This window comes from Pan troglodytes, chromosome 1 (genome assembly GCF_028858775.2).
Source record: "Pan troglodytes isolate AG18354 chromosome 1, NHGRI_mPanTro3-v2.0_pri, whole genome shotgun sequence".
NCBI lineage: Eukaryota > Metazoa > Chordata > Mammalia > Primates > Hominidae > Pan > Pan troglodytes.
In genome coordinates this window covers 74639595-74665115 of record NC_072398.2, presented here as the reverse complement: position 1 = coordinate 74665115, position 25521 = coordinate 74639595, and the positions used below count along the sequence as shown (strand labels likewise).

The following is a 25521-nucleotide window of genomic DNA, read 5'->3' as shown; positions in this document are numbered from 1 at the left end:
TACTTTAAAAAAGGAATGATGAGGGAGTTGGCAATTCAATAGAAAAGAGAAAGTGTTATTATTAATTTCCAAAACTCAGCATGTTACCTGTGGTTGCAGTTTCTGAAGGAAAAACGATTAGACAAAAATCTTACTGATGGTAAAATAATATGCTTATCTTACTATCAGTGAGCTTTGAATGAATAGCCACTGTATGCTTTACATGCTTTAAGTTTTAGTTTTCATAACCAACTTTTAAAGGTAAGTATTATTATCTCCATTTTAAAGATAGAAGCTGAGATACATGGAGAGAAAGATATACCCAAGGCCTCATAGTTAATGAGTGGTGCAGCCATCATGGCAACCCAAATCTGTCTGACTATAAAGCCTACATTCTTTCCTCTAAGTCATAGTATCTCCTTGTCTTCAAACTTAATAAATGTTTATTAAAGGTAATAACATACCTAGAGGAAAATATGAGAAGAAAGATCACACTGTGTATGGTTTTATTTTATTGCTCTGCATACTGTTTTGACCTATTAATTTTGTTTTAAACACATATTTTGTGTTTGAGACTTTCTCCCACTAAGAAGGTGATAAATATACACGTAAATTAGTATTTTTGTCTCCATTTTTCTTTATGATCGAGAAACATAGTGGAACCTCTCAAAGTTTTTGCTTACTTGGCCCATTGTCTTAGATCTCAGCTAGCTAGGGCAGTCTCAAAGTGTTGTATAACTGGCATTTGATATGTCTTTTCTCAGTGTCTCACTTGCAGCTGGGCTGTTGTGTCTTGAGTACAAACACTGAGCCATGAGTCAGATATACTGATTGAGTGTGAAAGTATGTGCAGGCTGGATATACTTACTCCATCCACCAGTATCTGTTCTTTTAGACATTTTAGTAGCTCTCATTCTTTATGGCACATTGCTACAAAGGATTCTGGTATGTTTCTTTTTAAATATCATTATACTATATAATTTCCTGGCAATGCCTTAAAATTCACTCAAATAATTTAGGGCTCTCATTTCGTGGCTTTACACTGAAGTCGAACACTTGATTACATGCAAATGCCATCTCAGCCTTTTAAGTCTCTTCAGCTATAACTTACACAGGTCTTAAATGATACATTTTAATGAGCTTTGACATGCATGCATGTGTGTAACCACATGTATCAAGATACAGAATGTTTCCCTCTTCCCTGAAAGTTCCCTCATACCTCTTGCCAGTCTTGACTGGTACATGTGTGCACATGAGCGCATGCGTGTACACACACACACACACACACCCTGCCTGGGGCAACTAGGGTTCTGATTTCTTTCAGCAAAAATTAGTTTTTCCCATTTCAGAACTTCATATAAAATCATGCAATGTGTATTCTTCAATGTATGGCTTCTTTCTTTTAGTTTTAAGATTCATCCATGTTATGTGTGTCTTTAGTGTTGTTCCTTTTCATTGCCATATTTCATTGTATGGAAATATCACGGTTTGTTTATTCATTCCCCTGTTGATGGATGTGCGTGGGCTGTTTCTGGTTTTGGCTATTTCATTTTTATACATACTGCTATGAAGATTTTTATGCAAGTCTTTTGTGGACAATATGTTTTCCTTTCTATTGGAAGGAATTGATGGGAGAGATAGGGTAGATTTTCTTTTAATGTCATAAGAAAATTCCAAACTGTTTGTCAAAGTTTTCAAAGTTGAGCCATTTTACACTACTACCAGCAGTGTATGGTTTCAGTTGTTCTATATCCCTACCAACATTGTACTGTCAGTCTTTTAGTTTTAGCCATTCTAGTGGGTATATATTGGTATCTCATTGTGGGTGTATATTGGTATCTCATCTATTTTGCCTTTTCCTGATGACTATGGGTGCTGAGCATTTTTTCATTTTCTTAATGGTTATTTGTATATCTTCTTTTGTGAAGTGTCTTCCAGTTTTTTCACCATTTTAATTGGATTATTTGTATTCATATTAACAAATTGTAGGAGTCAGTTATATATTTTGGATGCAAGTCCTTTGTTAGACATATGTTTTGCTAATACTGTCTTTGGCTTGCTGATTTTCTTAATGATGTCTTTTGCTAAGCAGAACATTTATTTTAAGTATATTTTATTAAACTTTTTTATAGTTATTGCTTCCAGTATCCTAATAAGTCTTTGTCTATTTTTTAAGAGACACAGTCTTGCTCTGTCACCTAGGCTGGAGTGTGTTGGCATGACCATAGCTCACTGTAGCTTAGAACTCTGGACTGAAGCAGTCCTCCTGCCTCAGCTTGCAGGTAGCTGAGACTACAGGTGTGCACCACCACACCCAGCTAAATTTTGTTTTTGGTATGAACAAGGTCTTGCTATGTTGCCCAGGCTTGTCTTGAACTCCTGGGCTCAAGTGATCCTCCTCATTAGGCCTCCCAAAGTGTTGGGATTATAAGTGTGAGCCACTGCACCTGTTCATCTTTGTCTATCCTTAAGTTATGAAGACATTCTTCTTCTAGAATGTTTTCCTTTAGAAGCTATATATTTGCAGTTTCAATTTTTTTTGTTTAGATCTATGATCCATATCATTTAAATTTTTCTATATATTGTGAGGACATGGTCTAAGTTAATTTTTCCCCAGAAGATTATTCAAATTTTTCTAATACCATTTACTGAGAAAATTTTCCTTTTTCCTTGATTTGTTTTAGAATTTTTAATTGAAATTCAGTTGACCATATAAGTGTGGGTTTATTTTTAGACTTTCTTCTTCTCACTGATCATTTTGTATATCCTTTATGCAAGATCTTAACTCTTTTTTTAATTATTATTATACTTTAAGTTTTAGGGTACATGTACACAACGTGCAGGTTTGTTACATATGTATACATGTGCCATGTTGGTGTGCTGCACCCATTAACTCGTCATTTAGCATTAGGTACATCTCCTAATGCTATCCCTCCCCTCTCCCCCGACACCACAACTGTCCCCAGTGTGTGATGTTCCCCTTCCTGTGTCCATGTGGTCTCATTGTTCAATTCCCACCTATGAGTGAGAACATGCGGTGTTTGATTTTTTGTCCTTGCTATAGTTTTCTGAGAATGATGGTTTCCAGCTTCATCCATGTCCCTACAAAGGACATGAACTCATCCTTTTTTATGGCTGCATAGTATTCCATGGTGTATATGTGCCACATTTTCTTAATCTAGTCTATCATTGTTGGACATTTGGGTTGGTTCCAAGTCTTTGCTATTTTGAATAGTGCCACAATAACCATACGTGTGCATGTGTCTTTATAGCAGCATGATTTATAATCCTTTGGGTATATACCCAGTAATGGGATGGCTGGGTCAAATGGTATTTCTAGTTCTACATCCCTGAGGAATCGCCACACTGACTTCCACAATGGTTGAACTAGTTTATAGTCCCACCAACAGTGTAAAAGTGTCCTTTTTCTCCACATCCTCTCTAGCACCTGTTGTTTCCTGACTTTTTAATGATCGCCATTCTAACTGGTGTGAGATGGTATCTCATTGTGGTTTTGATTTGCATTTCTCTGATGGCCAATGATGATGAGCATTTTTTCATGTGTTTTTTGGCTGCATAAATGTCTTCTTTTGAGAAGTGTCTGTTCATATCCTTTGCCCACTTTTTGATGGGGTTGTTTGTTTTTTTCTTGTAAATTTGTTTGAGTTCATTGTAGATTCTAGATAATAGCCCTTTGTCAGATGAGTAGGCTGCAAAAATTTTCTCCTATTCTGTAGGTTGCCTGTTCACTCTGATGGTAGTTTCTTTTGCTGTGCAGAAGCTCTTTGGTTTAATTAGATCCCATTTGTCAATTTTGGCTTTTGTTGCCATTGCTTTTGGTGTTTTAGACATGAAGTCCTTGTCCACGCCTATGCTTGAGATCTCAGAATGGGCAGACTGCCTCCTCAAGTGGGTCCCTGACCCCTGAGTAGCCTAATTGGGAGGCAACCCCCCAGTAGGGGCAGACTGAAACCTCACACAGCCAGGTGTGAGACAAAACTTCCAGAGGAACGATCAGGCAGCAGCATTTGCGGTTCAACAATATCTGCTGTTCTGCAGCCACCGCTGCTGATACCCAGGCAAACAGGGTCTGGAGTGGACCTCCAGGAAACTCCAAGAGACCTGCAGCTGAGGGTCCTGACTGTTAGAAGGAAAACTAACAAACAGAAAGGACATCCACACCAAAAACCCATCTGTACGTCACCATGATCAAAGACCAAAGGTAGATAAAACCACAAAGATGGGGAGAAAACAGAGCAGAAAAACCGGAAACTCTAAAAATCAGAGTGCTTCTCCTCCTCCAAAGGAACGCAGCTCCTCACCAGCAACGGAACAAAGCTGGACAGAGAATGACTTTGATGAGTTGAGAGAGGAAGGCTTCAGAAGATCAAACTACTCCGAGCTAAAGGAGGAAGTTCGAACCAATGGCAAAGAAGTTAAAAACTTTGAAAAAAAATTAGATGAATGGATAACTAGAATAACCAACGCAGGGAAGTCCTTAAAGGACCTGATGGAGCTGAAAACCACGGCACGAGAGCTATGTGACGAATGCAAGAGCCTCAGTAACCGATGCGATCAACTGGAAGAAAGGGTATCAGCGATGGAAGACGAAATGAATAAAATGAAGCGTGAAGAGAAGTTTAGAGAAAAAAGAATAAAAAGAAATGAACAAAGCCTCCAAGAAATATGGGACTATGTGAGAAGACCAAACCTACGTGTAGTTGGTGTACCTGAAAGTGACGGGGAGAATGGAACCAAGTTGGAAAACACTCTGCAGGATATTATCCAAGAGAACTTCCCCAATCTAGCAAGGCAGACCAACATTCAAATTCAGGAAATACAGAGAACGCCACAAAGATACTCCTCGAGAAGAGCAACTCCAAGACACATAATTGTCAGATTCACCACAGTGGAAATGAAGGAAAAAATGTTAAGGGCAGCCAGAGAGAAAGGTCGGGTTGCCCACAAAGGGAAGCCCATCAGACTAACAGCTGATCTCTCGGCAGAAACCCTACAAGCCAGAAGAGAGTGGGGGCCAATATTCAACATTCTTAAAGAAAAGAATTTTCAACCCAGAATTTCATATCCAGCCAAACTAAGCTTCATAAGTGAAGGAGAAATAAACTCCTTTACAGACAAGCAAATGCTGAGAGATTTTGTCACCACCAGGCCTGCCCTAAAAGAGCTCCTGAAGGAAGCACTAAACATGGAAAGGAACAACTGGTACCAGCCACTGCAAAAACATGCCAAATTGTAAAGACCATCGAGGCTAGGAAGAAACTGCATCAACTAACGAGCAAGATCTTAACTCTTAAGGCTTTATAGTATGTCTTGAAATCAGGTTGTGCCAGTCTTTCAACTTTGTTTTTTGTTTTTTCTCTTTCCCAAGATCGTTTTAGCTCTCCTAGATCCTTTGTGTTTACATATAGATTTTAGAATTAGTAGCTTGTCAGTTCTACAAAAAGCTGCTTGGATTTGAATTGCAATAGCAATGAATCTGAAGATCAATTTGAGAAAAATTGACGTTCTTAACAATATTGATTCTCCCATTGCATAAAGCTAGTAGGCTGGGCGCAGTGGCTCACGCCTGTAATCCCAGCACTTTGGGAGGCTGAGGCAGGTCATCACTTGAGTTCAGGAGTTTGAGACCAGCCTGGTCAACATAGTGAAACCCCATCTGTACTAAAAATATAAAAATTAGCCAGGCATGGTAGTGGGCACCTGTAATCCCAGCTACTTGGGAGGCTGAGGCAGGAGAATCACTTGAACCCAGGAGGCGGAGTTTGCAGTGAGCCGAGATCACGCCACTGCACTCCAGCCTGGGAGACACAGCAAGACTGTCAAAAAAAAAAAAAAGTGTATATATGTATATATATATATACATATGACTTTTTAATTTTTCTCAAATGACATTTTATAGTTTTCAGAGTAGAGGTTTTATACATTTTCACCTACTTTCTGTTTTTCAAGGCTACTTTAAATGATTTATTGTTTTTAAATTTTGTTTCCTACTGTTTCTTACAAGTATATCGAAATGCAATGATTTTTATATATTGACCTGTGTTCCGACAAAATTTATTCATTAATTCTAGTGGGCTCTTGGGAAGACATTTTAGTATTTCTTATGTGCACAATTATATCTTCCTTTTCTTGTATGGCTTTTTTTTTTTTCTTGCCTGTTAAACTGGCTGGGACCTCTAGTACAATGTGTATGGATGTGTAAGAGCAGATATCCTTCCCTTTTTCCCAGTCTCGGGAAGAAAGCATTTAATATTTCACCATTAAATATTATGCTACATGTAGGTTTTCCCATAAAGTGTCTTTATCAGGTTGAGGAAGTTTTCTTTTGTAGTGCCACTAAATTAACTTTTCTTAAATATTCTTAGTTGCTAATAATTTGTCTCATAATGAAATGAAATTGACAACATGAAATTGTTTTCTGCTCTTGAGAGGTCACTAAATCAGTAGATTGTGATATGTATCACTTCAGAGGGTTTATTTGATTCTTGGCACTTAGACCAAGTTGCTTTAATACTACAGTTGATAGTACATTTAAAGTGCATTGGTACTGTATTTTGCAGCATTTGGCATTTTTTAGATGATAAGTAATTAAATAATCATTGTCAATTGCTAGATAGGACTTTTCAAAGCACTAGTGAAATACTCATATTTAGTTTAGTTTAGGGAGATTTATAGATGACTAATACTGCCCTTCATTTGAATATATTAGGAGGTTAATTCCCCCCTCCCACAATTGGGAAATGCATTTTCTAGCTTTTTCTTCTGAAGTTTGTGTATTCTGAGCTTCACATAGACTGGGTGTTAGTGTTTTTCAGTCCTTTGATAGACTCTTTTAGCTATTTTATGTGCTTTATATTAAAATTATGTTAAACACTTATTTGTTCGACACCTATTCTGTGTCTAGCACCGCAGTGTAGGCACTTGAGATGCAATGGCAAACAAAGCAGATGTTGCTCTCCTCATGGGACTTGTAATCTAGTCAAGAAGACAAAGGTGAATGAAGTAAATAATTATAAACTATAATATGTGTAGAATCTGGTCTGGTTCCCTGTGAGAACTCAAGGAAGATTTCCCAGAGGAAGTGGTATTAAAACTGAGACCTAAAGATTGCATATGAATTAAATAAAAAGAAGTGTGATGGCCTAGTAAGCAGTTATAAATATCCTGAGGCCATAGGGAACATAGCAAATATATTTGTGACTGGTGGGTCAGGGATATGAGTTGGTGGGGAGGTAGAGGTAGTTTAGCTAATCCTAAACAACATAGAAGAGAAGTGAGACTGGATGGATGCATAGAGACCAGTTTTTATAGCACCTATTAGGATCTTATCATAAGGGCAATGTAAAACCAGTGAAGTATTTTAAAACAGAAACAACGCGATCTCGTTTGCATTGTGGAAAAAAATATTTTGTCTCTTTTGTGAATAATGGATTGAAGAGAGACTACAAACAACTCAAGAAGGCCACATTGGAAGCCACTACAGGTGTCTAAGCACAAGATGATGCTGGTTTGCTAGGGTAATGATAGTGAAGATGGAGAAAAGTTACCAGGTAGGAGAAGTAGTTGAGGAAATAGGTAAATTCTGAATGCATAAGCCTTTTGGTACGTTTTTAAATTTATTGAAGGACAACAGGTTTACTTTAGTCTCTATTTGTTTATTTTTTTTATTTTTATTTTTTGAGACAGTCTCACTCTGTTGCTCAGGCTGGAGTGCACGGTGGTGCGATCTCTGCTCACTGTAAGCAATTCTCATGCCTCAGCCTCCTGAGTAGCTGGGATTACAGGCGTGCACCACCATGCCTGGCTGATTTTTTTGTATTTTTAGTAGAGGCAGGGCTTCACCATATTGGCCAAGCTGGTCTTGAACTCCTGACCTCAAGTTGATCTGCCCGCCTGGGCCTTCCAAAGTCCTGGGATTACAGATGTGAGCTACCCTGACTGGTCTCTATTTGTTTACTTTCTTTGATACTATATTGCTTGTATAGTTCTCTTTGATAGGCATTGCCTACTATTTATCCTATTTGCCATTGATGGCTAATGGTCCTTTCTGGCTTTGCTGTTTAAGTTCTATTGAGGAGTAGTTTGAATTGACTGGATGTTTTAATAATGAAATATTGATAAATATAAAAGAATAAAAGTATAATATATATAAAGAATAAAACATATCCAATATATAAATAAAAAATTAAATGCCTGTGATGTATCATGTAATAAAGTTATACAGTTTGGGCTGTTTCAAGTAATTCCATATAATGATTCCTCCTAGATATTTTCTGATTAGCATTCATCAGTTGAAAGCAGAAGGAGGCAGCTGATGATTGTAAAAAAAAAATGGCAATAATAAGATACCTAATGACCCCGAAAATTAAGAGAATTATGCCTAATTTAAAAACAAAGAATGCTTTATATAGGAAACTGTGTAAATATATATTAGTACTCTTTTGTCAGTAAGGCTTCACATTATAAATGTGTTCATATTATAATCCTATCAGAAAAAAGTATGGTAAGAAAGAAAAGTAAGGAAGCTAGCACAGTCAGCCAGGTGTGGTGTCTCACGTCTGTAATCCCAGCACTTTGGGAGGCTGAGGGGGGTGGATTACTTGAAGTCAGGAGTTTGAGACCAGCCTGACCAATATGGTGAAACTCTGTCTCTACTAAAAATACAAAATTAGACGGCGTGGTGGTGCATGCCTGTAATCCCAGCTGCTTGGGAGGCTGAAGCAGGAGAATTGCTTGAACCTGGGAGGTGAAGGTTGCAGTGAGCCGAGATCATGCTATTGCACTCCTGCCTGGGCAACAAGATCGAAACTCTGTCTCAAAACAAACAAACAAACAAAAAACGAACAAAAAAATAAAGTAGCTAGTACAGTCAGTTGCTAAAAAGAAAAAACTACTTTGAGCTGCTGAAGCTTTTTTTTTTTTTTTAAAGTTGGTGGAAAGAAAGAGGGAGGCTTAGTGGGTCAAAGGCACTGCTTCTGAAACTCTTCATCTCATGTTTTCATCTCCCTTTAGAAGCATGTGCAATTATCAATTATTTATAGTATTTGTAGATTCAAATAGCTACCAGTGATTATTTTTGGAAACAAACTAAAGGGATTTAGTATGTGAAATTTTCTGAGTGATATTTTTTGCCATTTTCCTAATTTTAGAAATATTATGATTCAAAACTGCTTCAAATATGTGTGATGGCTATACTTTTTCAATGGTTTGGTAGTAAAGCTTAGCATTTAACTTTTCTTTACAAGGAATGTGGGACCTATCTACATTCACGAATATTTATCAAATATAATTTTATTTTAAATATTTATTTTTCTTGTACTAGAGAATATTATATCTGATTTTGTTTGATTTTAATACTATTATCTCTGAAAGTCAAAATATTTCCCTATAAAATAGGACTTTCTAGCCTTTTGTATAAAATTTAAATATTGCCTTTTCATCCTTAAACATAGTATTCACTTGAAAATCGTTATTCTAATGTATCTTACAAACGTCTCATTTCTGGTAATGAGAAATACACTTTCTGTTCTATATTCACCTAAACTTCCAAAGATTTTGGCAGTAACATGGTTTTCTCTGAAAGGAAATTCAACATGGAGGAAAGAATAGGACCTTCCACTCTTTAGGAATAATTTTTTTCCAACTTTTATTTTAGAATCAGGGAGTAGAAATCATTTTTATAATTAATAATACATAATAGTTATATATGGGGTACATGTGATATTTTGATACATGCATACAATGTGTAATGATCGAATCAGGGAAATTGGGACATCTGTCATCTCAAATGTTTATGACTTATTGTGTTGGTAACATTCTAACTTCTCTTCCAGTTATTTTGAAATATACAATAAATTGTTAACTATAATCTCCCCACTACAACCACTAGAACGTATTCCTTCTATTTGACTGCATTTTTGTAACCATTATCCAACTTCTTTTCATTCCTTTTTCCCTACCCTTCCCAGCCTCTGGCAACTGCCATTTTACTCACTACTTCAATAAGATCAACTTTTTTATCTCCCACATATGAGTGAGAGTATGCAACATTTGTCTTTCTGTGCCTGGTTTATTTCACTGAACATAATGTCCTCCAGTTCCAATCATGTTGCTGCAAATGTAAGAATTTCATTCTTTTTTATAGTTGAATAATATTTTATTGTATATACATATTGCTTTTTTTCCCCACCTGTTCATGTCTTGGTGGACACTTAGGTTGATTCCGTATCTTGGTTATTGTGAATAGTGTTGTAATAACATGGTAGTGCATTTATCTGTTTGATATTGCTGATTTCCTTTCTTTTGGATATATACCCAGCAGTGGGATTGCTGGATCATATGATAGTTCTATTTTTAAATTTTTGAGGAACTTCCATACTGTTTTCCATAATGGCTATTTTAGTTTTACATTCCCCCAATAGTGTATGAGTGTTCTGTTTTCTCTGCATCCTCACCAGCGTTTGTTACTTTTTGTCTTTTTGATAATAGCCATATTAACTAGGTGAGATTATATCTCATTATAGTTTTGTAGTTTTGATTTGCATTTACCAGAGGCAAAATGAGTAATTTTTCATATACCTCTTGGCAATTTCTATGTCCTCCTGTGAGAAATGTCTATTCAGATCTTTTGCTGACTTTTTAATAGTTTTTTTCTGATTATTAATCACTTGTCAGATGGATAGTTTGCAAATATTTTCCCATTTTTTAGGTTGCCTGTTCACCGTGTTGATTATTTTCTTTGCTGTGCAGAAGCTTTTTAGCTTAATATCATCCTGTTTGTCTATTTTTGTTTTGTTGCCTGTGCTTTTGAGGTCTTACTCAAGTAGTCTTTGCCAAAACCAATGTCCTGAAGCATTTCCCAGTGTTTTCTTGTATTAGCTGCATAGTTTCAGGTCTTACCTTTAAGTTTTTAATCAACTTTGACTTGATTTTTGTATATGGTGAGAGATAGGAGTCTAGTTTTATTTTTCTGCATATGGATATCCAGTTTTTCCAGCAGCATTGATGGAAGACACTGTCTTTTCAACAGTGTATTTTCTTGGTGCCTTTCCTGAATTTAGGTTGACTATAAATGTGTAGATTTATTTCTGGTTTCTCTGTTCTATTCCATTGGTCTATGTGTTTTTATGCCAATATCATGCTGTTTTGGTTACTATGACTTTGTAGTGTATTTGGAGTCAGGTAGAGTGATGCCTCTAGCTTTGTTCTTTTTTCTTAGGATTGCCTTAGCTATTCAGGGTCTTTTGTAGTTCCATACAAATTTTAGTTTTTTTTTTCTATTTATTTGAATGTCATTGGTATTTTGAAAGGGATTGCATTAAATCTGTATGTTGCTTTGGGTGATATTGTCCTTTTAACAATATTAATTCTTCCAATCCATGAACATGGCATATCTTTTTAATGTGTTGTTTGGTTTGCTAGTATTTTGTTAAGGATTTTTGCATCTATGTTTCTCAGGGATATTGGCCTCCTATAATTTTTTTTGTTGTATGTGTCCATGTCTGCTTTTGGTATCAAGATAGTGCTGGCCTCACAGAATGAGTTTGGAAGTATTCTCTCCTCTTAACTTTTTAAGAATAGTTTGAGTGGAGTTGGTATTAGTTCTTCTTTAAGTGTTTGGTAGAATTCAGCAGTGAAGCCATCAAGTTCTGGGCATGTCTTTGATGGGAGACTTTTTATTATTGCTTCGATCTCTTTACTCATTATTAGTCTGTTCAGATTTCTATTTCTTCATGGTTCAATCTTGGTAGATTGTATGTGTCCAGGAATTTAGCCATTTTTTCTAGGTTTTCCAGTTTGTTGGCATATATATTTTTCACAAGTCTCCAATGATCCTTTGTATTTCTGTGGAGTCAATTGTAATGTCTTTTCATCTTTGATTTTATTTATTTGAGTCTTCTTTCTTTTTTGCTTAGTCTAGCTAAGGGTTTGTTGATTTTGTTTATCTTTTCAAAAAATCAAGTTTTTGTTTTGTTGATCTTTTTATGTTTTTTAGGTCTCAACTTCTGCCCTGCTCTTTATTATTCCTTTCATTCTACTAATTTTGCGTTGGTTTGTTCTTGCTTTTATAGTTTTTTGAGGTGTATCATTAGGTTATTTATTTGAAGTCTTTCTACTTCTTTGGTTAGGCATTTATTTCTATAAGTTTCTGTGTTATTGCTTTTGCTGCATTTCATAGGTGTTGGTATGTTGCGTTTCCATTTTCATTTGTTTGAGAACTTTTAAAATTATCCTCTTAATTTCTTCATTGACCCATTTGTCATTCAAGAGCATATTGTTCAATTTCCATGTATTTGCACAGTTTCCAAAGCTCCTCTTGTGATGTTTAGTTTTATTCCATTGCAGTAAGATACTTGATATGATAGAAATCATTTTTATAAAATCTGAAATTATTCTAAGACATTTTCTGAGCAGCAGCCATCAAAAGAAAGAAGAGAGTGGGGTTTTTATTTGATTCTTGTATTTTTGCTTATTTATGGTTCAGGGAGTATATGTACAGGTTTGTTATATGGGTAAATTGTATACAAATGATTTCATCACCCAGGTAGTGAGCATAGTACCTAGTAGGTAGTTTTTCAGTCCTCTCACCCTCCACCTTCCCTGTGGAGTCAGGCCCAGTGTCTATTGTTCTCCTCTTTGTGTCCACGTGTACTCAGTGTTTAGCTCCCACTTATAAGCGAGAATATGCAGTATTTGGTTTTCTGTTTTTGCACTAATTTGCTTAGGATAATGTCCTCTAGCTGCATCTGTGTTGCTGCAAAGGACATGATTTTGTTCTTTTTATGGCTGCATAGTACTTCATGGTGTATATGTACCATGTTTTCTTTATTCAATCCATTGTTGATAGGCATCTGGATTGATCCATGTGTTTGCTATTGTGAATAGCGCTGCAGTGAACATATGACTGCATGTATCTTTTTGGTAGAATGATTTCTATTCTTTTGGGTTGAATGGTAGTTCCGTTTTGTATTTTTGAGACATCATCAAACTGCATTTCACAGGGGCTGAACTAATTTACATTCCTACCAGCATTGTATAAATGTTCCCTTTTTTCCACCACCTTGCCAACATCTGTAATTTTTTCACTTTTTAATAACCATTCTGACTGGTGTGAGATGGTATCTCATTGTGGTTTTGATTTGCGACTTTTAAGAATAATAATAACCTATTTCGGTCCCATTTTCACAAGTCTGTGATTATAGGCAAGTTATACTTACTATCTCTACTATCTGCTTTCTTCATTTGGAAAATGATAATGATGATACCTACTTCATAGAGTTTTAAGATTTTTATAAAGGAAAAGTATATAATGCACACAGCACAATGCTTGGCATATAGAAAATACTCAACAAATGTTAGTTATCTTCCATTTTTATCTTAATTTTCCTGGTGTATTTTAATTCTGACATAATTTGTAAATTAGTTCTAAGTCACTTTTAAGAAAAGTGCTGATCCCCTAAGAAGTTTAAAATAGTGAATGTTTGTCTGTAGTAAGTCAAAATAATCAGAAATGTTTTTAATGTCCATCAAATATTTGATTAAATTAATTTGCATTGTTCTAATTTAGGTATGTGTAGCTCAAGCACTTAGAACAAATTTCTTTGACCATTTGACCTTTTTTTTCATATTAGGATAAAATGTGGATAAGCAATGTTTTTATTTATTCTAATTTCTATGCTCTTTTGAGATCATATTTGACCTTCAGTATTGCTCTGAATAGATTTTGGTACAGTAGTGTTAGTTCTATTGCTTTGTTTGTACAGTTAAATACATCAAACTCAGCAATTTTTTGTGGGGGTGATGGGGATTGGAGAGATTAGTAAATGATTTCTAAGTTCTGTTAATTAAAATGTAACTATATATTTTAGAGAGAAGTTAGTAGTCATATCACTTTAGTTCATGAAGACTTGGCAAATTTTTAATAATTAATAAGTTTTTTCTGCCAATGAGCATTAGATTACTGCTGACTTTTTAGTGTCATAGTACCTTGTGGTAGTTTCTTTACAGGGTTTACAGGAGTATGGCAGTTTATTTTTTCTGTCTTGTCCATATGAAATAATCTTTACAAATGCTATAAGGAGAATACCTTGAGAAGTTCATAAATGCCTTAATATATTATAAAGATCGGTCAGTTCCATTGTCTTCTTTTGTCAGTCTTGATCGGAGCTTGCCGAGTAAGTCTATAAGCCTGCATGTGCCTGGCAACTGTTACCTAGTGACAGTTTCAGCTGCAGTAGCCATTGGCTGTGCTGTTGATTGGGGCAGGAGGGCCGAGTCACCTTTCTGATGGTGAGTTTTTCTGCATCAGCCCAGGATGAGGAGGAGGAGTAGGGCTTGGGCTCAGGTGGAGGCATTGATGCTGAGAGATTGTGAAGAATATACTGACAGCATCCTTGTAGCTGCATCACAGTAAATCGGACTTCTGAATCAAGCAGCCCAGCCTAGCAGCAGATAAGAGTGAATGTAGGTGAGAAGCATTACCTTATTCCTGTAACAAGAGAACTGTTTTGCGATAAGTGAAACTAGGAATGTACAAGAAGAAATATCCTATGGCTATTATAAAAGAAGAAGGACTTGCCTGAATGACTTGGTGGTGCACCAGAAAATAACTTTCAGAAGAATGCTTTCTGTTAAGCTGCTGCATTGTTCCTGGAGGAAATGTTATTTCTAATGCATGTTATTTCTTCAAAAGATAGGATAACAAAGAATGACAGGAGACTCTCTGAAATGACTTCACTTTTAAAAAATACTTTGGCAAATGTTAACCTGATATCAAAATGACCTTGGAAGCATTTTGGATGGATTCTATCCTGGCAGCCTTGCAATATTTCAAACTCTAGGATTTAAAGTTCATCTTGATACTTTAGAGGTATTTTAAAATAAGACTATCTTGCAACCTACCTAATGGCCCCTGTGTTAATTGAGCACTTGCTCAAAATAGAATACAGAAATAGAAGAGGCATTTTTAAACATATGGCTGCTACATAACTGCAAATGTAATAAACAAGGTAATTTTCCACTTTCAGAAGATATAGTTGAAGTAATGATTTAATGTGTTAAATCATCTACTGAAAATAGAAAAGGTATAGCAACATAGAACATGAAGCCTATTAGAAATACCTAAGTAATAAATAATGGCAGCATTTCTGGTCAAATAAGCTCAGAGTATATTGGAAAGTTTTATTGTCTAACTTTATATTTACATATATATGTGAGATATGGGTATACAGTTGCAAAGGTGAGAAATAACTGTGAGCTACATATTTTATTATCATGCTCCATTATAAGGAAGGTGGTATATGAAATAACAAATGTTATTTTAAGTTATAGATGCCAAATTAATAGCAAAAATAATTTCATTTTGAAAAGGAAGAGGTATAAGTTACGATGCTGTTAGTACCACCAGTAACTGTAATGGACTAAAACTGCTTTCATCTAAATGCTTTAAAAATGCATGCAGAATTAAAACTTCAGAAGTTTATTACATTTTGCCAGGTGTTAATTCATTAATTCCTTGTATATTCTCTTTTCTATTGGAAAATACTTTTTTCTCATGAGAGTTATAGGGCAATCTGGAGTCTGTTTGTTACCTCTATTCTGCCCATGTAGAGATGAAGCTTTTCAAATTAACTTTGATAGAGTTGTTTTTCTTAGATTTTAGAAAAATAAGAAATAGGTTATAAATTTGACCCCCCAACATCAATCCCTGAACTAAGCCCAAAGACACTCTTTGCCACAATGAACTTTTTCTTAGCTTTTCAACCAAATTTGAGATCTTAAATTATTTAAAATCTAAAATATGAATGCATTTTTCATCATAGATAAAGCAGGAAGCCTGAGACAGTTTCAGAGTTTTTCTTTTCTCATTCTTTCCAGTTGCTCCCTAAGAAACTGCCTCTCTTAGGAGAACAGCCCACAGAAGCTTTTCTTCCTTTGGCAATTCATTTTTTTTCTTTTTACAGATTTAATTTTTCATAGTGCAAGATAATAAGAAGTCTATTTTCTCTAGAAGTGCCTTATGTCTGCAAAAAGTTCTTTGAGGGCACCAGAGGAAACTAATTAGTGACCTCTTTTCACCTCCTTTCTAGCTTATCCCCTTCTCTCCACCCCTTACCGTCCCCCCCCGCCACCCCCCCGCCCGAAAGCTGAGGTGTGTCACTGCTGAACTGAGGCTGGTGAAGAGACTTGAGCACTCTCTGGGACTCTCAGCTGTGACAGAAGCACTGACACTGTCTACTGAAGCAGGTTCTGAAACACTCATGTGCGGTGTTTAACAGATGCTGGGCAGGGCATCTGCTTGCTGTAGCCAAGTCTGCAGGTATCTTTAAATTTCCAAGCCATGAATGAATCCAGGTGGACTGAATGGAGGATCCTGAACATGAGCAGTGGCATTATGAATGTGTCCGAGCGTCACTCCTGCCCACTTGGATTTGGCCACTACAGTGTGGTGGATGTCTGCATCTTCGAGACAGTGGTTATTGTGTTGCTGACATTTCTGATCATTGCTGGGAATCTAACAGTTATCTTTGTCTTTCATTGTGCTCCACTGTTACATCATTATACTACCAGCTATTTCATTCAGACGATGGCATATGCTGATCTTTTCGTTGGAGTTAGCTGCTTGGTTCCTACTCTGTCACTTCTCCACTACTCCACAGGTGTCCACGAGTCATTGACTTGCCAGGTTTTTGGATATATCATCTCAGTTCTAAAAAGTGTTTCTATGGCATGTCTTGCTTGCATCAGTGTGGATCGTTATCTTGCAATAACCAAGCCTCTTTCCTACAATCAACTGGTCACCCCTTGTCGCTTGAGAATTTGCATTATTTTGATCTGGATCTACTCCTGCCTAATTTTCTTGCCTTCCTTTTTTGGTTGGGGGAAACCTGGTTACCATGGTGACATTTTTGAATGGTGTGCCACCTCTTGGCTCACCAGTGCCTATTTTACTGGCTTTATTGTTTGTTTACTTTATGCTCCTGCTGCCTTTGTTGTCTGCTTCACTTACTTCCACATTTTCAAAATTTGCCGTCAGCACACCAAAGAGATAAATGACCGAAGAGCCCGATTCCCTAGTCATGAGGTAGATTCTTCCAGAGAGACTGGACACAGCCCTGACCGTCGCTACGCCATGGTTTTGTTTAGGATAACCAGTGTATTTTATATGCTGTGGCTCCCCTATATAATTTACTTTCTTCTAGAAAGCTCCCGGGTCTTGGACAATCCAACTCTGTCCTTCTTAACAACCTGGCTTGCAATAAGTAATAGTTTTTGTAACTGTGTAATATACAGCCTCTCCAACAGCGTTTTCCGGCTAGGCCTCCGAAGACTGTCTGAGACAATGTGCACATCCTGTATGTGTGTGAAGGATCAGGAAGCACAAGAACCCAAACCTAGGAAACGGGCTAATTCTTGCTCCATTTGAAGAGAGCTGCATAGTAAATCAAATGTAATCTGACAGTGGTTTTGGATCATATTCTAGATTCATCTGGAAATTTGCCATCAGAGAAATATTTACTTGAATAGTTGACTGTAAAATGAAGTATGAGACTAAAGGTTTCTCTTTTTTTTTCTTTTTCATGGAAGAAACTAAAGGGAAGGATGTATAGAGGGTTAGCTCATGAAATAATTATAGCATGTGAGTATTAGTGTGCAGTAATAGGAAAAATTAAGCACTGAGATGAAAAAGAATATCTCAAATCTTCTGCAGGACATGAGCAAGCCCCTCGGCTCGGTATTTCTGTCTTTCTGTCTGACTGTACCCTGCCTCTGTCTTTCTCATTTTGTCTATGTTTCTCTCACTCTTTGTGGAAGTTATTACTTACATAAACTGCCCTTTGTAGAAAAGTGCTACATATTATATATGTGGTAAAGTATAATCTTTTGCATCAAAGTGTACCTTTAATCACACTAATCTATAATCCATAAGTGATCTCTTCATGGAGGATGCACAGTAAGCATTGCATTTTATTATTTGCCAAACAACCCCTTTGCTTGTGTTTTTATAATCTTCTCTGCAGCACAGTTTTTTCTGCTACAAACAAATAGAAACAGTATTTTTGTTTCTTCTGGGTAAAATGACATTTGCTTTTCCCTGGTTTCCTAACAGTCTCCTGTTTTTTTTCTCTCTTTTTCTTGATCTGCATCCATTGGTACCTTACTTTAGAAGTGTCTTAGCTATTGAAAGAATCTACTGTATAGAGCATCCATGATGTTAAATAATGTATTTCTTCCAGCAAAGCAATCTGGTAGCTTATTAAATATTTTTAATGGCTTTTGGAAACATTTTTATCTGGTTCCTTTTAAATTAGTTCATGTGCTTAAAAGTGATGTCTTTTTTTTGCTATAGTAAAGCTTTGTTTTTCTTTAAGAAAACCCACTAGTAATTGTAATGCAGATGCAGGATACTCACCCAGCAGTGAGGTATTACTCTTAAGGGTACTTAGAATGCCCTTTTTAAAAATAAATAAATAAAATAAAACATGAATCTTTTTTGTGTTAGGTCTACGATAGCTTACTGTTGTGTCCACTAGTCAGTCATTTGTGTGATATGCGTTTGCACATATTATATTTTTCACAGCAAAGAAAATGTAAATTATGTTATCTGTGCCTAACGTTTTCTTAGCAAAATATATAGATCAATGTTGTTTAAGTTGTCAACATTGGAAAAAGTATATACAAAAACTTATTTTAAGAGAAAAATACTTTTGTGTAATTGTTATTTAGATATTTATATTAGACAAAGCTGCATTTTTAGTGCCGCTGAGAATATAATATACTTAATTATCAAATACAGGTAAGAGCTGACAGTATTTTCTTTTGTAATGATCTGTTTTCAAATGCAGAGATTAACTTATTTTTTTGCGTGCTACATGGGATTGTGTGATAAATTGTCAGGGGTTTAGATATAGCAAAGTAGCATTTGGGGAATTAGTGAAGCAGGTATGAGCAGTAAAACATCTAAGTATTACTTTTTTACCATAAGTTTCTTGCCTGAAAGATATTTTAAAATTTATATCAAACTACTGAGTATTTTTCTTCTCAGCATTTTTGATTTCTTTGTTTTATGAAATGCATTTAATAAAATGTGCCTATGACTCTTCAAATTAGAAGCCAACCATGTTTGCACCCTGGTGGTTTGGCTTCAAAGGTCTTTTAGTAGAAATGTTGTCATTTTATTGAGGTTGTTCTGAACCCCTGTATATTTTTAAACATGTAAGAAAGATTTAAAATAAAGAATAAAATAATATTCTATATATCAAAATGAGACTTCGCCTCAGTTTAATAAAACGCTTAGGACAAGAGTTTACTTTTTTGGGAATCAAAATCTAATTGTTTCATACTTCTGTAGCTTGGGTTTATATTTATTCTTGTCCCCTGTTTGCCAGTGGCATCTTGGTTTAAATGTGCCTTTTAAATTCAGACCAGTTCAAGGAAAACAGAAAGTTCAAGGAAGTGTACTGCTAACATTTCAGATATCACATATAAGACTTCTAAATTATACATATTATTTGGGAATCGTATTTTTATTTCTTTAAGGTATAAATATAGTTAGAAAGGACCCAGTGGATTCTGTGTACAGAAAGCCTGAGGCCATGCTTACTGTATTTTCCCCTTCTGGCTTTTCCCCATAGTAATTAATAACAATTATATGCCAGGCTCACTGTTCACTTTTACATGTGTTATACCTTAAATCCTCACTACAGCCTTTTGAGATAATAGTTATTATTTCCACTCCAGAGATAAGGAAACGAAAGAAAAATGATTATTCGTCAGTTAACTAGTCAATGGCAGAGGTTCCCGCCCATCCAGTAGGCCTGGGCCAAAGCCTGCCTGCTTCACCGGTAGGCTGCGCTGCTTTCATTTCAAAAGCCTTTAAATTTTTGTACCTCTGTCTGTACCTTTTCCCTACAATATTTCTCTGAGTTTTATTTATTTTTTTCTCATCGTAAGTCTTTTGCTTGAGTTCTTTTCTTGTCTTGTGATATCTTTTTCTTTGATCTTAAAAGTTTCTTTTATTAAAACAGCAATCTGATAAGCTCAAACTTACCAGTTTAGTCTATAATCAAACTGAAATTGTTGATATTACTTTGGTTTACTTTTGTTATTTCCCTTGAATGCCTTTTTGAAATCTCTATCAATTTCTTTTTGGAAAAAAATTGTTTTGAAGAGGAAGAGTGAAAAGAAAGGCTTTATCATAGGCTGAAAGAGGCTGAATGAGGCAAATTCTAAGTTTATTTATTTACTATAGTATTTTATATACAACTCTAGGACAAACCACTTAACTTCCTTTTATCATATTTTAATGTGTTTGTATAATAAGCTAATCCTTATTTTGAAACCTCTCTTTTTAGGTAATGTGTTTTAAGAATAGGAAGCATAACCATTTTTCTCATCATTATATTGTATTTTGTGGTAATTATCCAGTTTGGCTATAAAAGACAGCCAAAAAATAATGCATTCTGTATTCTTTTTCCTAAGGGTTCTATTATTTGCATAGTTGTTTCTAGAGTTATAGAGTGTTGGAAAGCTTCATAATTTACACTATTAGTATATGAAACTTGGGCTGAGATCCAGGCCCTCATAAACTGCTTGGCCTTAGGTAAGATACCAAATGCTCCAAAACCTTAGTTTTGGCATTGATTAAAAAATCTTAAGTCAGAGACTTGTAGCTCTCTGTTTAGCTGAATTTGAGGACTAAATGAAATTTTGTAGTCTGTGTGCCCAGCATAGCTCCTGGCACATAAAAAGTGTTCAGAATATGGTAGCTGCTGTTTTTGTTTTGTTTTTTGTTTGTTTGTTTGTTTGTTTTGAGGCAGAGTCTTGCTCTGTTGCCCAGGCTGGAGTGCAGTGGCACTATCTCGGCTCACTGCAAACTCCACATCCTGGGTTCATGTCATTCTCCTGCCTCAGCCTCCCAAGTAGCTGGGACTACAGGCAGCTGCCACCACGCCCGGCTAATTTTTTGTATTTTTAGTAGAGCTGGGGTTTCGCGGCGTTAGTCAGGATGGTCTTGATCTCCTGACCTCGTGATCTGCCTGCCTTGGCCTCCTGAAGTGCTGGGATTACAGGTGTGAGCCACTGCACCCGGCCGGTAGCTGCTGTTTTGTTATCTTTGTGGGTGCCATATTTATTAACATCACAACTTAAAGGTCACTACTCCCAATTCAAACAGGAATAAACCATTGAGCATTAGGGTTTTCTAAGATAGCATTTCTTTTTGCAAATCTATTTAAATTCAAATTTTGGGGTTAAACTCAGATATTTCAAGTATATTTCTGAAAGCTCATTTCCCAGGAATAGTTGTTCATGAAGACATCGTTTGAGATTAAAGATATCCAGCAAGCGGATGTTGTGATGAGACAGGCATGATTCTGAGGTTAACCTACCTCTTACTTTATTACACTAAATATGCTTAAACATTTTATTCTCATTAGGGAAGTAATAATAGGAAGGATTGTCCAGGGATGTCTTGTCATTTGTCTTTGCACTTTAATTTTCCTCATTTATTAAAATGGGATTTGAAGTATTTTGTCATATATCTGTTTCTTGGGAGAAACAATGATTAATAAGCTGATTTGCTCCATAGATAACATAAATTATGTGAATTTAAAGATAAATGAAGTTGCCTTAAAGGACCTTTCCTCTTTTTCTCCCCACGCTAGAAGGTAATCATTAGATGTGAAAAAGATACAATTACATAATAAGTAGATAAAAAAGATTTAGATGTGAGAAATCTGCTGGTATAACATTCTGAGCATAGATAGCATCATGTATGTGTAGGTAGGGCCATTTTGGTGCATAGGAGCATGTATGTGTTACTCAGTCAGTGCTGTACTCTGACGTGTAGGTTCCAAAAGATGCTCTTTTCCTTGAGCAGAAATTAACTTTATTTTAGATTAAGAGGGATATGTAGAAAGTGGTAATCCTGTAACCAAATACATAGATATTGAGGAAAACAAAATGGCTAGAGTAGAGAAAACAGTTCCTATTTTATGATTTCTCATAAATGGAAGTTTGATTCAGTGCTAGTCTTGCTCTGTATTTTAAAATATTCATAACTTTTTTCAATAATAAAAGTGTTTTTTAAAAATATTAACATGATGTCATTAAGGTTTTTCTTCATGACTATTTTGTTTTAATTTTTTACAATGAGCATTGGTAAAAATTTCTTTTATAATCAGAAAAATTAATATTTGGTTAAAAAAAATGCTGAAGGCTGGGCATGGTGGCTCACACCCGTAATCCCAGCACTTTGGCAGGCCAAGGCGGGCAGATCACGAAGTCAGGAGATCAAAGCCATCCCGGCCAAAATGGTGAAATCCCGTCTCTACTAAAAATACAAAAATTAGCTGGGTATGGTGACATGCACCCGTAGTCCCAGCCACTCGGGAGGCTGAGGCAGGAGAATTGCTTGAACCCGGGAGGCGGAGGTTGCAGTGAGCCGAGATCGCACCACTGCACTCCAGCCTGGCAACAGAGTGAGGCTCCATTTCAAAAAAAAAGAAGAAGAATGCGGAATATTTAAAAAATATTTTAACATTTCACAAAACAGCTTATGTTGATACTACAAATAACACTATCCAATAATGTCTCAATATTGTCTTATAAAGATAGGTTATATAGTTTTTCTGAGTTCTGTAATTTTTGTTATTTCAGGTAGATTTTTACGATAAACTTGACAACCTTCTACTTGCAATAGTAGATGTTCTTGACTTATTTTTGCTTTAATGTAAACAATTTGAGGTATTACTTGATGAATCTGAAATGGATCTCAATCACTGTAGGATTTTTTTTTTTTTTTTTTTTTTTAGACAGAGTCTCGCTCCGTTGCCCAGGCTGGAGGGCAGTGGCGCTATCTCTGCTCACTGCAAGCTCGCCTCCCGGGTTCACGCCATTCTCCTGTCTCAGCCTCCCGAGTAGCTGAGACTACAGGCGCCCGCCAGCACTCCCAGCTAATTTTTTGTGTTTTTAGTAGAGACTGGGTTCCACCTTGTTAGTCAGGATGGTCTTGATCTCCTGACCTCCTCGTGTTCTACCCGCCTCAGCCCTCCAAAGTGCTGGGATGACAGGCATGAGCGACCGCCCCGGCCCACTGTAGGATTTTTAAATGCATCATTCATGGCACCTTTCTGCATTTTTCACACCTTTAAACAACAAAAAGATGGCCCTGCGTTAGGAAATAGGCTCCAGCTGGTACATTACCTGCATTTCCTACATAGGCAGAATTCTCCAAAGAACATATTTATAATTTTTTAATGGTAACTTTTATTCTGCTTTTATATATGACTTTCTCCAAAGGTGAAGAAAATAACAGTAATAAATTTAGCAGGAGTCTGTTATGTCTGATAAATATTTAACATGAAAGGCACATATCACCACCTTCACTATAGTAAATGGAGCCAAATTAGTTTTTGAGATTCTAAAATTCTAAGGTTTAAGGTGATAAATATCAAGAAACGTAGTACATAATAGTAGAATTCATGAATGAAAATAATTTGCAAAAATTTGAAAACTTCCAAAAAGGATACTTTATACAAAAGAAATACCTATCATTGACTTAAACATTTGACCCCAGTTTTATTTTATTTTCTACTTAAGCAATTGTAAATAAGGTTGATGCCAGTTAAAAATGGCAAAATATATATTATAAATTCAATTATTTTAATTGCAAGGCACAAACAAGGTACAGAGTTGTATGACCTGTTCTTTAAATTTATTTTTGAATAAAATGTGGACTGTAGCAAGAGATGTGCAGTAATTTTGTCTGAGATTATACATGACACAAAGAATGTTTATGTACATACTCTGTAAAGTATAGCTTTAAGATGTTTACTTATGTTCTTAATAGAGTTCTAAGTTTAATATAATTATTAGTAGATGGCATATTTTTATAGAAATAACGTCTTCACAATTATTCATTTACTTTTTCAGGAATTTTATAATTAAAAATGCTAAATTGGTAAGAAATTATTGGAAAACACTGCAAGTTGAAATTTGGAAACACTTATAACGCTTTTGAACATATATAATGCTCTTGACATTATAAACGAGGTCTATTCTAAAAGCTTCTGTGAGTAAACACTATCTCATTTCACATATAGGAATCTGAGATAAGATTTTTAAGTGACCCTAACAAGATCATGTCGTTTGAGAAAGATACTACTGACGACGTGTCTTGTGTGACAATAATATTGCCTGTGATAAAGTTCTTGAATAATGTATTTATAGATGGCTGGTAATAGAGTGACCTGATATTTCTTTCTTGAGAAGAAAATGAAGACTTAGTTATTTGATATAGAAGAAATTCTATGTGAAATTTTTTCTTTTAATTTGTGGCATAGGAAAAATTATTTTAAAATTAACTTTATGTTGGAGGTGTGATTTTTGAGATCATAGAAATTTTTAATCAGATGTATTATCAGCCTTGATCAGTGTTTTAATATTTCTTTTAACAGTTTTTTATCCATAGAGGGTAATAAAAAATTTACCTCTCCTTTTGAAAACACAGCAGTCATCTACTGAATATATTGAGATATGTAGAATAAATTGAAACAGTGTTTGCTGTGTATTCTAAACACTATAACCTTAATGATGAAGACATCAAAATCACATTATATTCATGTACCTACTTTTGGAAAGTACTAATTTCATAGTCATATACTTTACGTTTTGAATTTTTTTGTAATAGATTTGCAATGTTGTTGAGTCATCATCGGTTGGATTTTTGTCAGTCATTATGATGGACAAGATTTTGATGTTTCAGGCTATAGTGCTTTTGTATGTTTGTAATCTATAAAATATCAGTCAGGGAATCAGTGATTAGTTTGAATTAGTGATATATTAAATAAAACCTTTTAAATAAGTAATTCAGTTTTATTTCAATGAAATAAATATAATTACAGAAAAATTAAAGGAACTCAAATTAGGCAAACACAAAATTGCCTTGCAAGTGTCCTTAGAGGAAATCTTGCTTTAAGTCGTTTCTAGTGTCTGTATCAGTTGAATAAAAATGAGTTCCACTGAGTTATTTGAAAAGTTTATTCTCTTAAATATGTAAAATTTCCATAACAATTTATGCTACTTATTTAAAGAGTTTGTAGGATGAATCATTGCAAAGTCCAAATTTGGATTTAATCTGAATTAACCAGATATTTTTGCATTTCAGATCTATAAATTAGGTCAATAAATATTTATTGACTATGCTATGTTAAGGGCATAAATTGTGGTTCTATAATAGTCCTGGACTCTTAAGAGTAACTCATTGAATTGTGTGAATCCAATAAGCAGGAAAATTAATTTCTAGAATTTGAGGGAGAGATTGCAGAAAAGTCATACGAACTATGCAATACATTGTAGCGTTAGAGGGATTAACGCATTTTAGAATATGAATTGGCTTCAATATTTAGCCATGTGTTTGGATGCTATAGTTCTAAAGGATACCACAGGATATTTGAGAAGTTACTGAAGTGAAAGGAGAGAAAATGTTCAATGTTCAGATTAGTACAAAAGTGTTGTGGG

General features: G+C 35.4%; 2 protein-coding genes across 36 annotated transcripts in view; both read left to right on the top strand.

The window, feature by feature from the left end:
- The window catches only part of RABGAP1L (RAB GTPase activating protein 1 like), an 831104-nt gene that overhangs the window by 264204 nt on the left and 541379 nt on the right, over window positions 1–25521 (top strand). The gene's annotated exons all lie outside the window — the stretch shown is intronic.
- Window positions 15592–19433, top strand: GPR52 (G protein-coupled receptor 52). The gene has a single exon (XM_063811110.1). The coding sequence runs from the start codon at window positions 16340–16342 to the stop codon at window positions 17423–17425; it is 1086 nt and encodes a 361-aa protein (XP_063667180.1). The 5' UTR covers window positions 15592–16339; the 3' UTR covers window positions 17426–19433.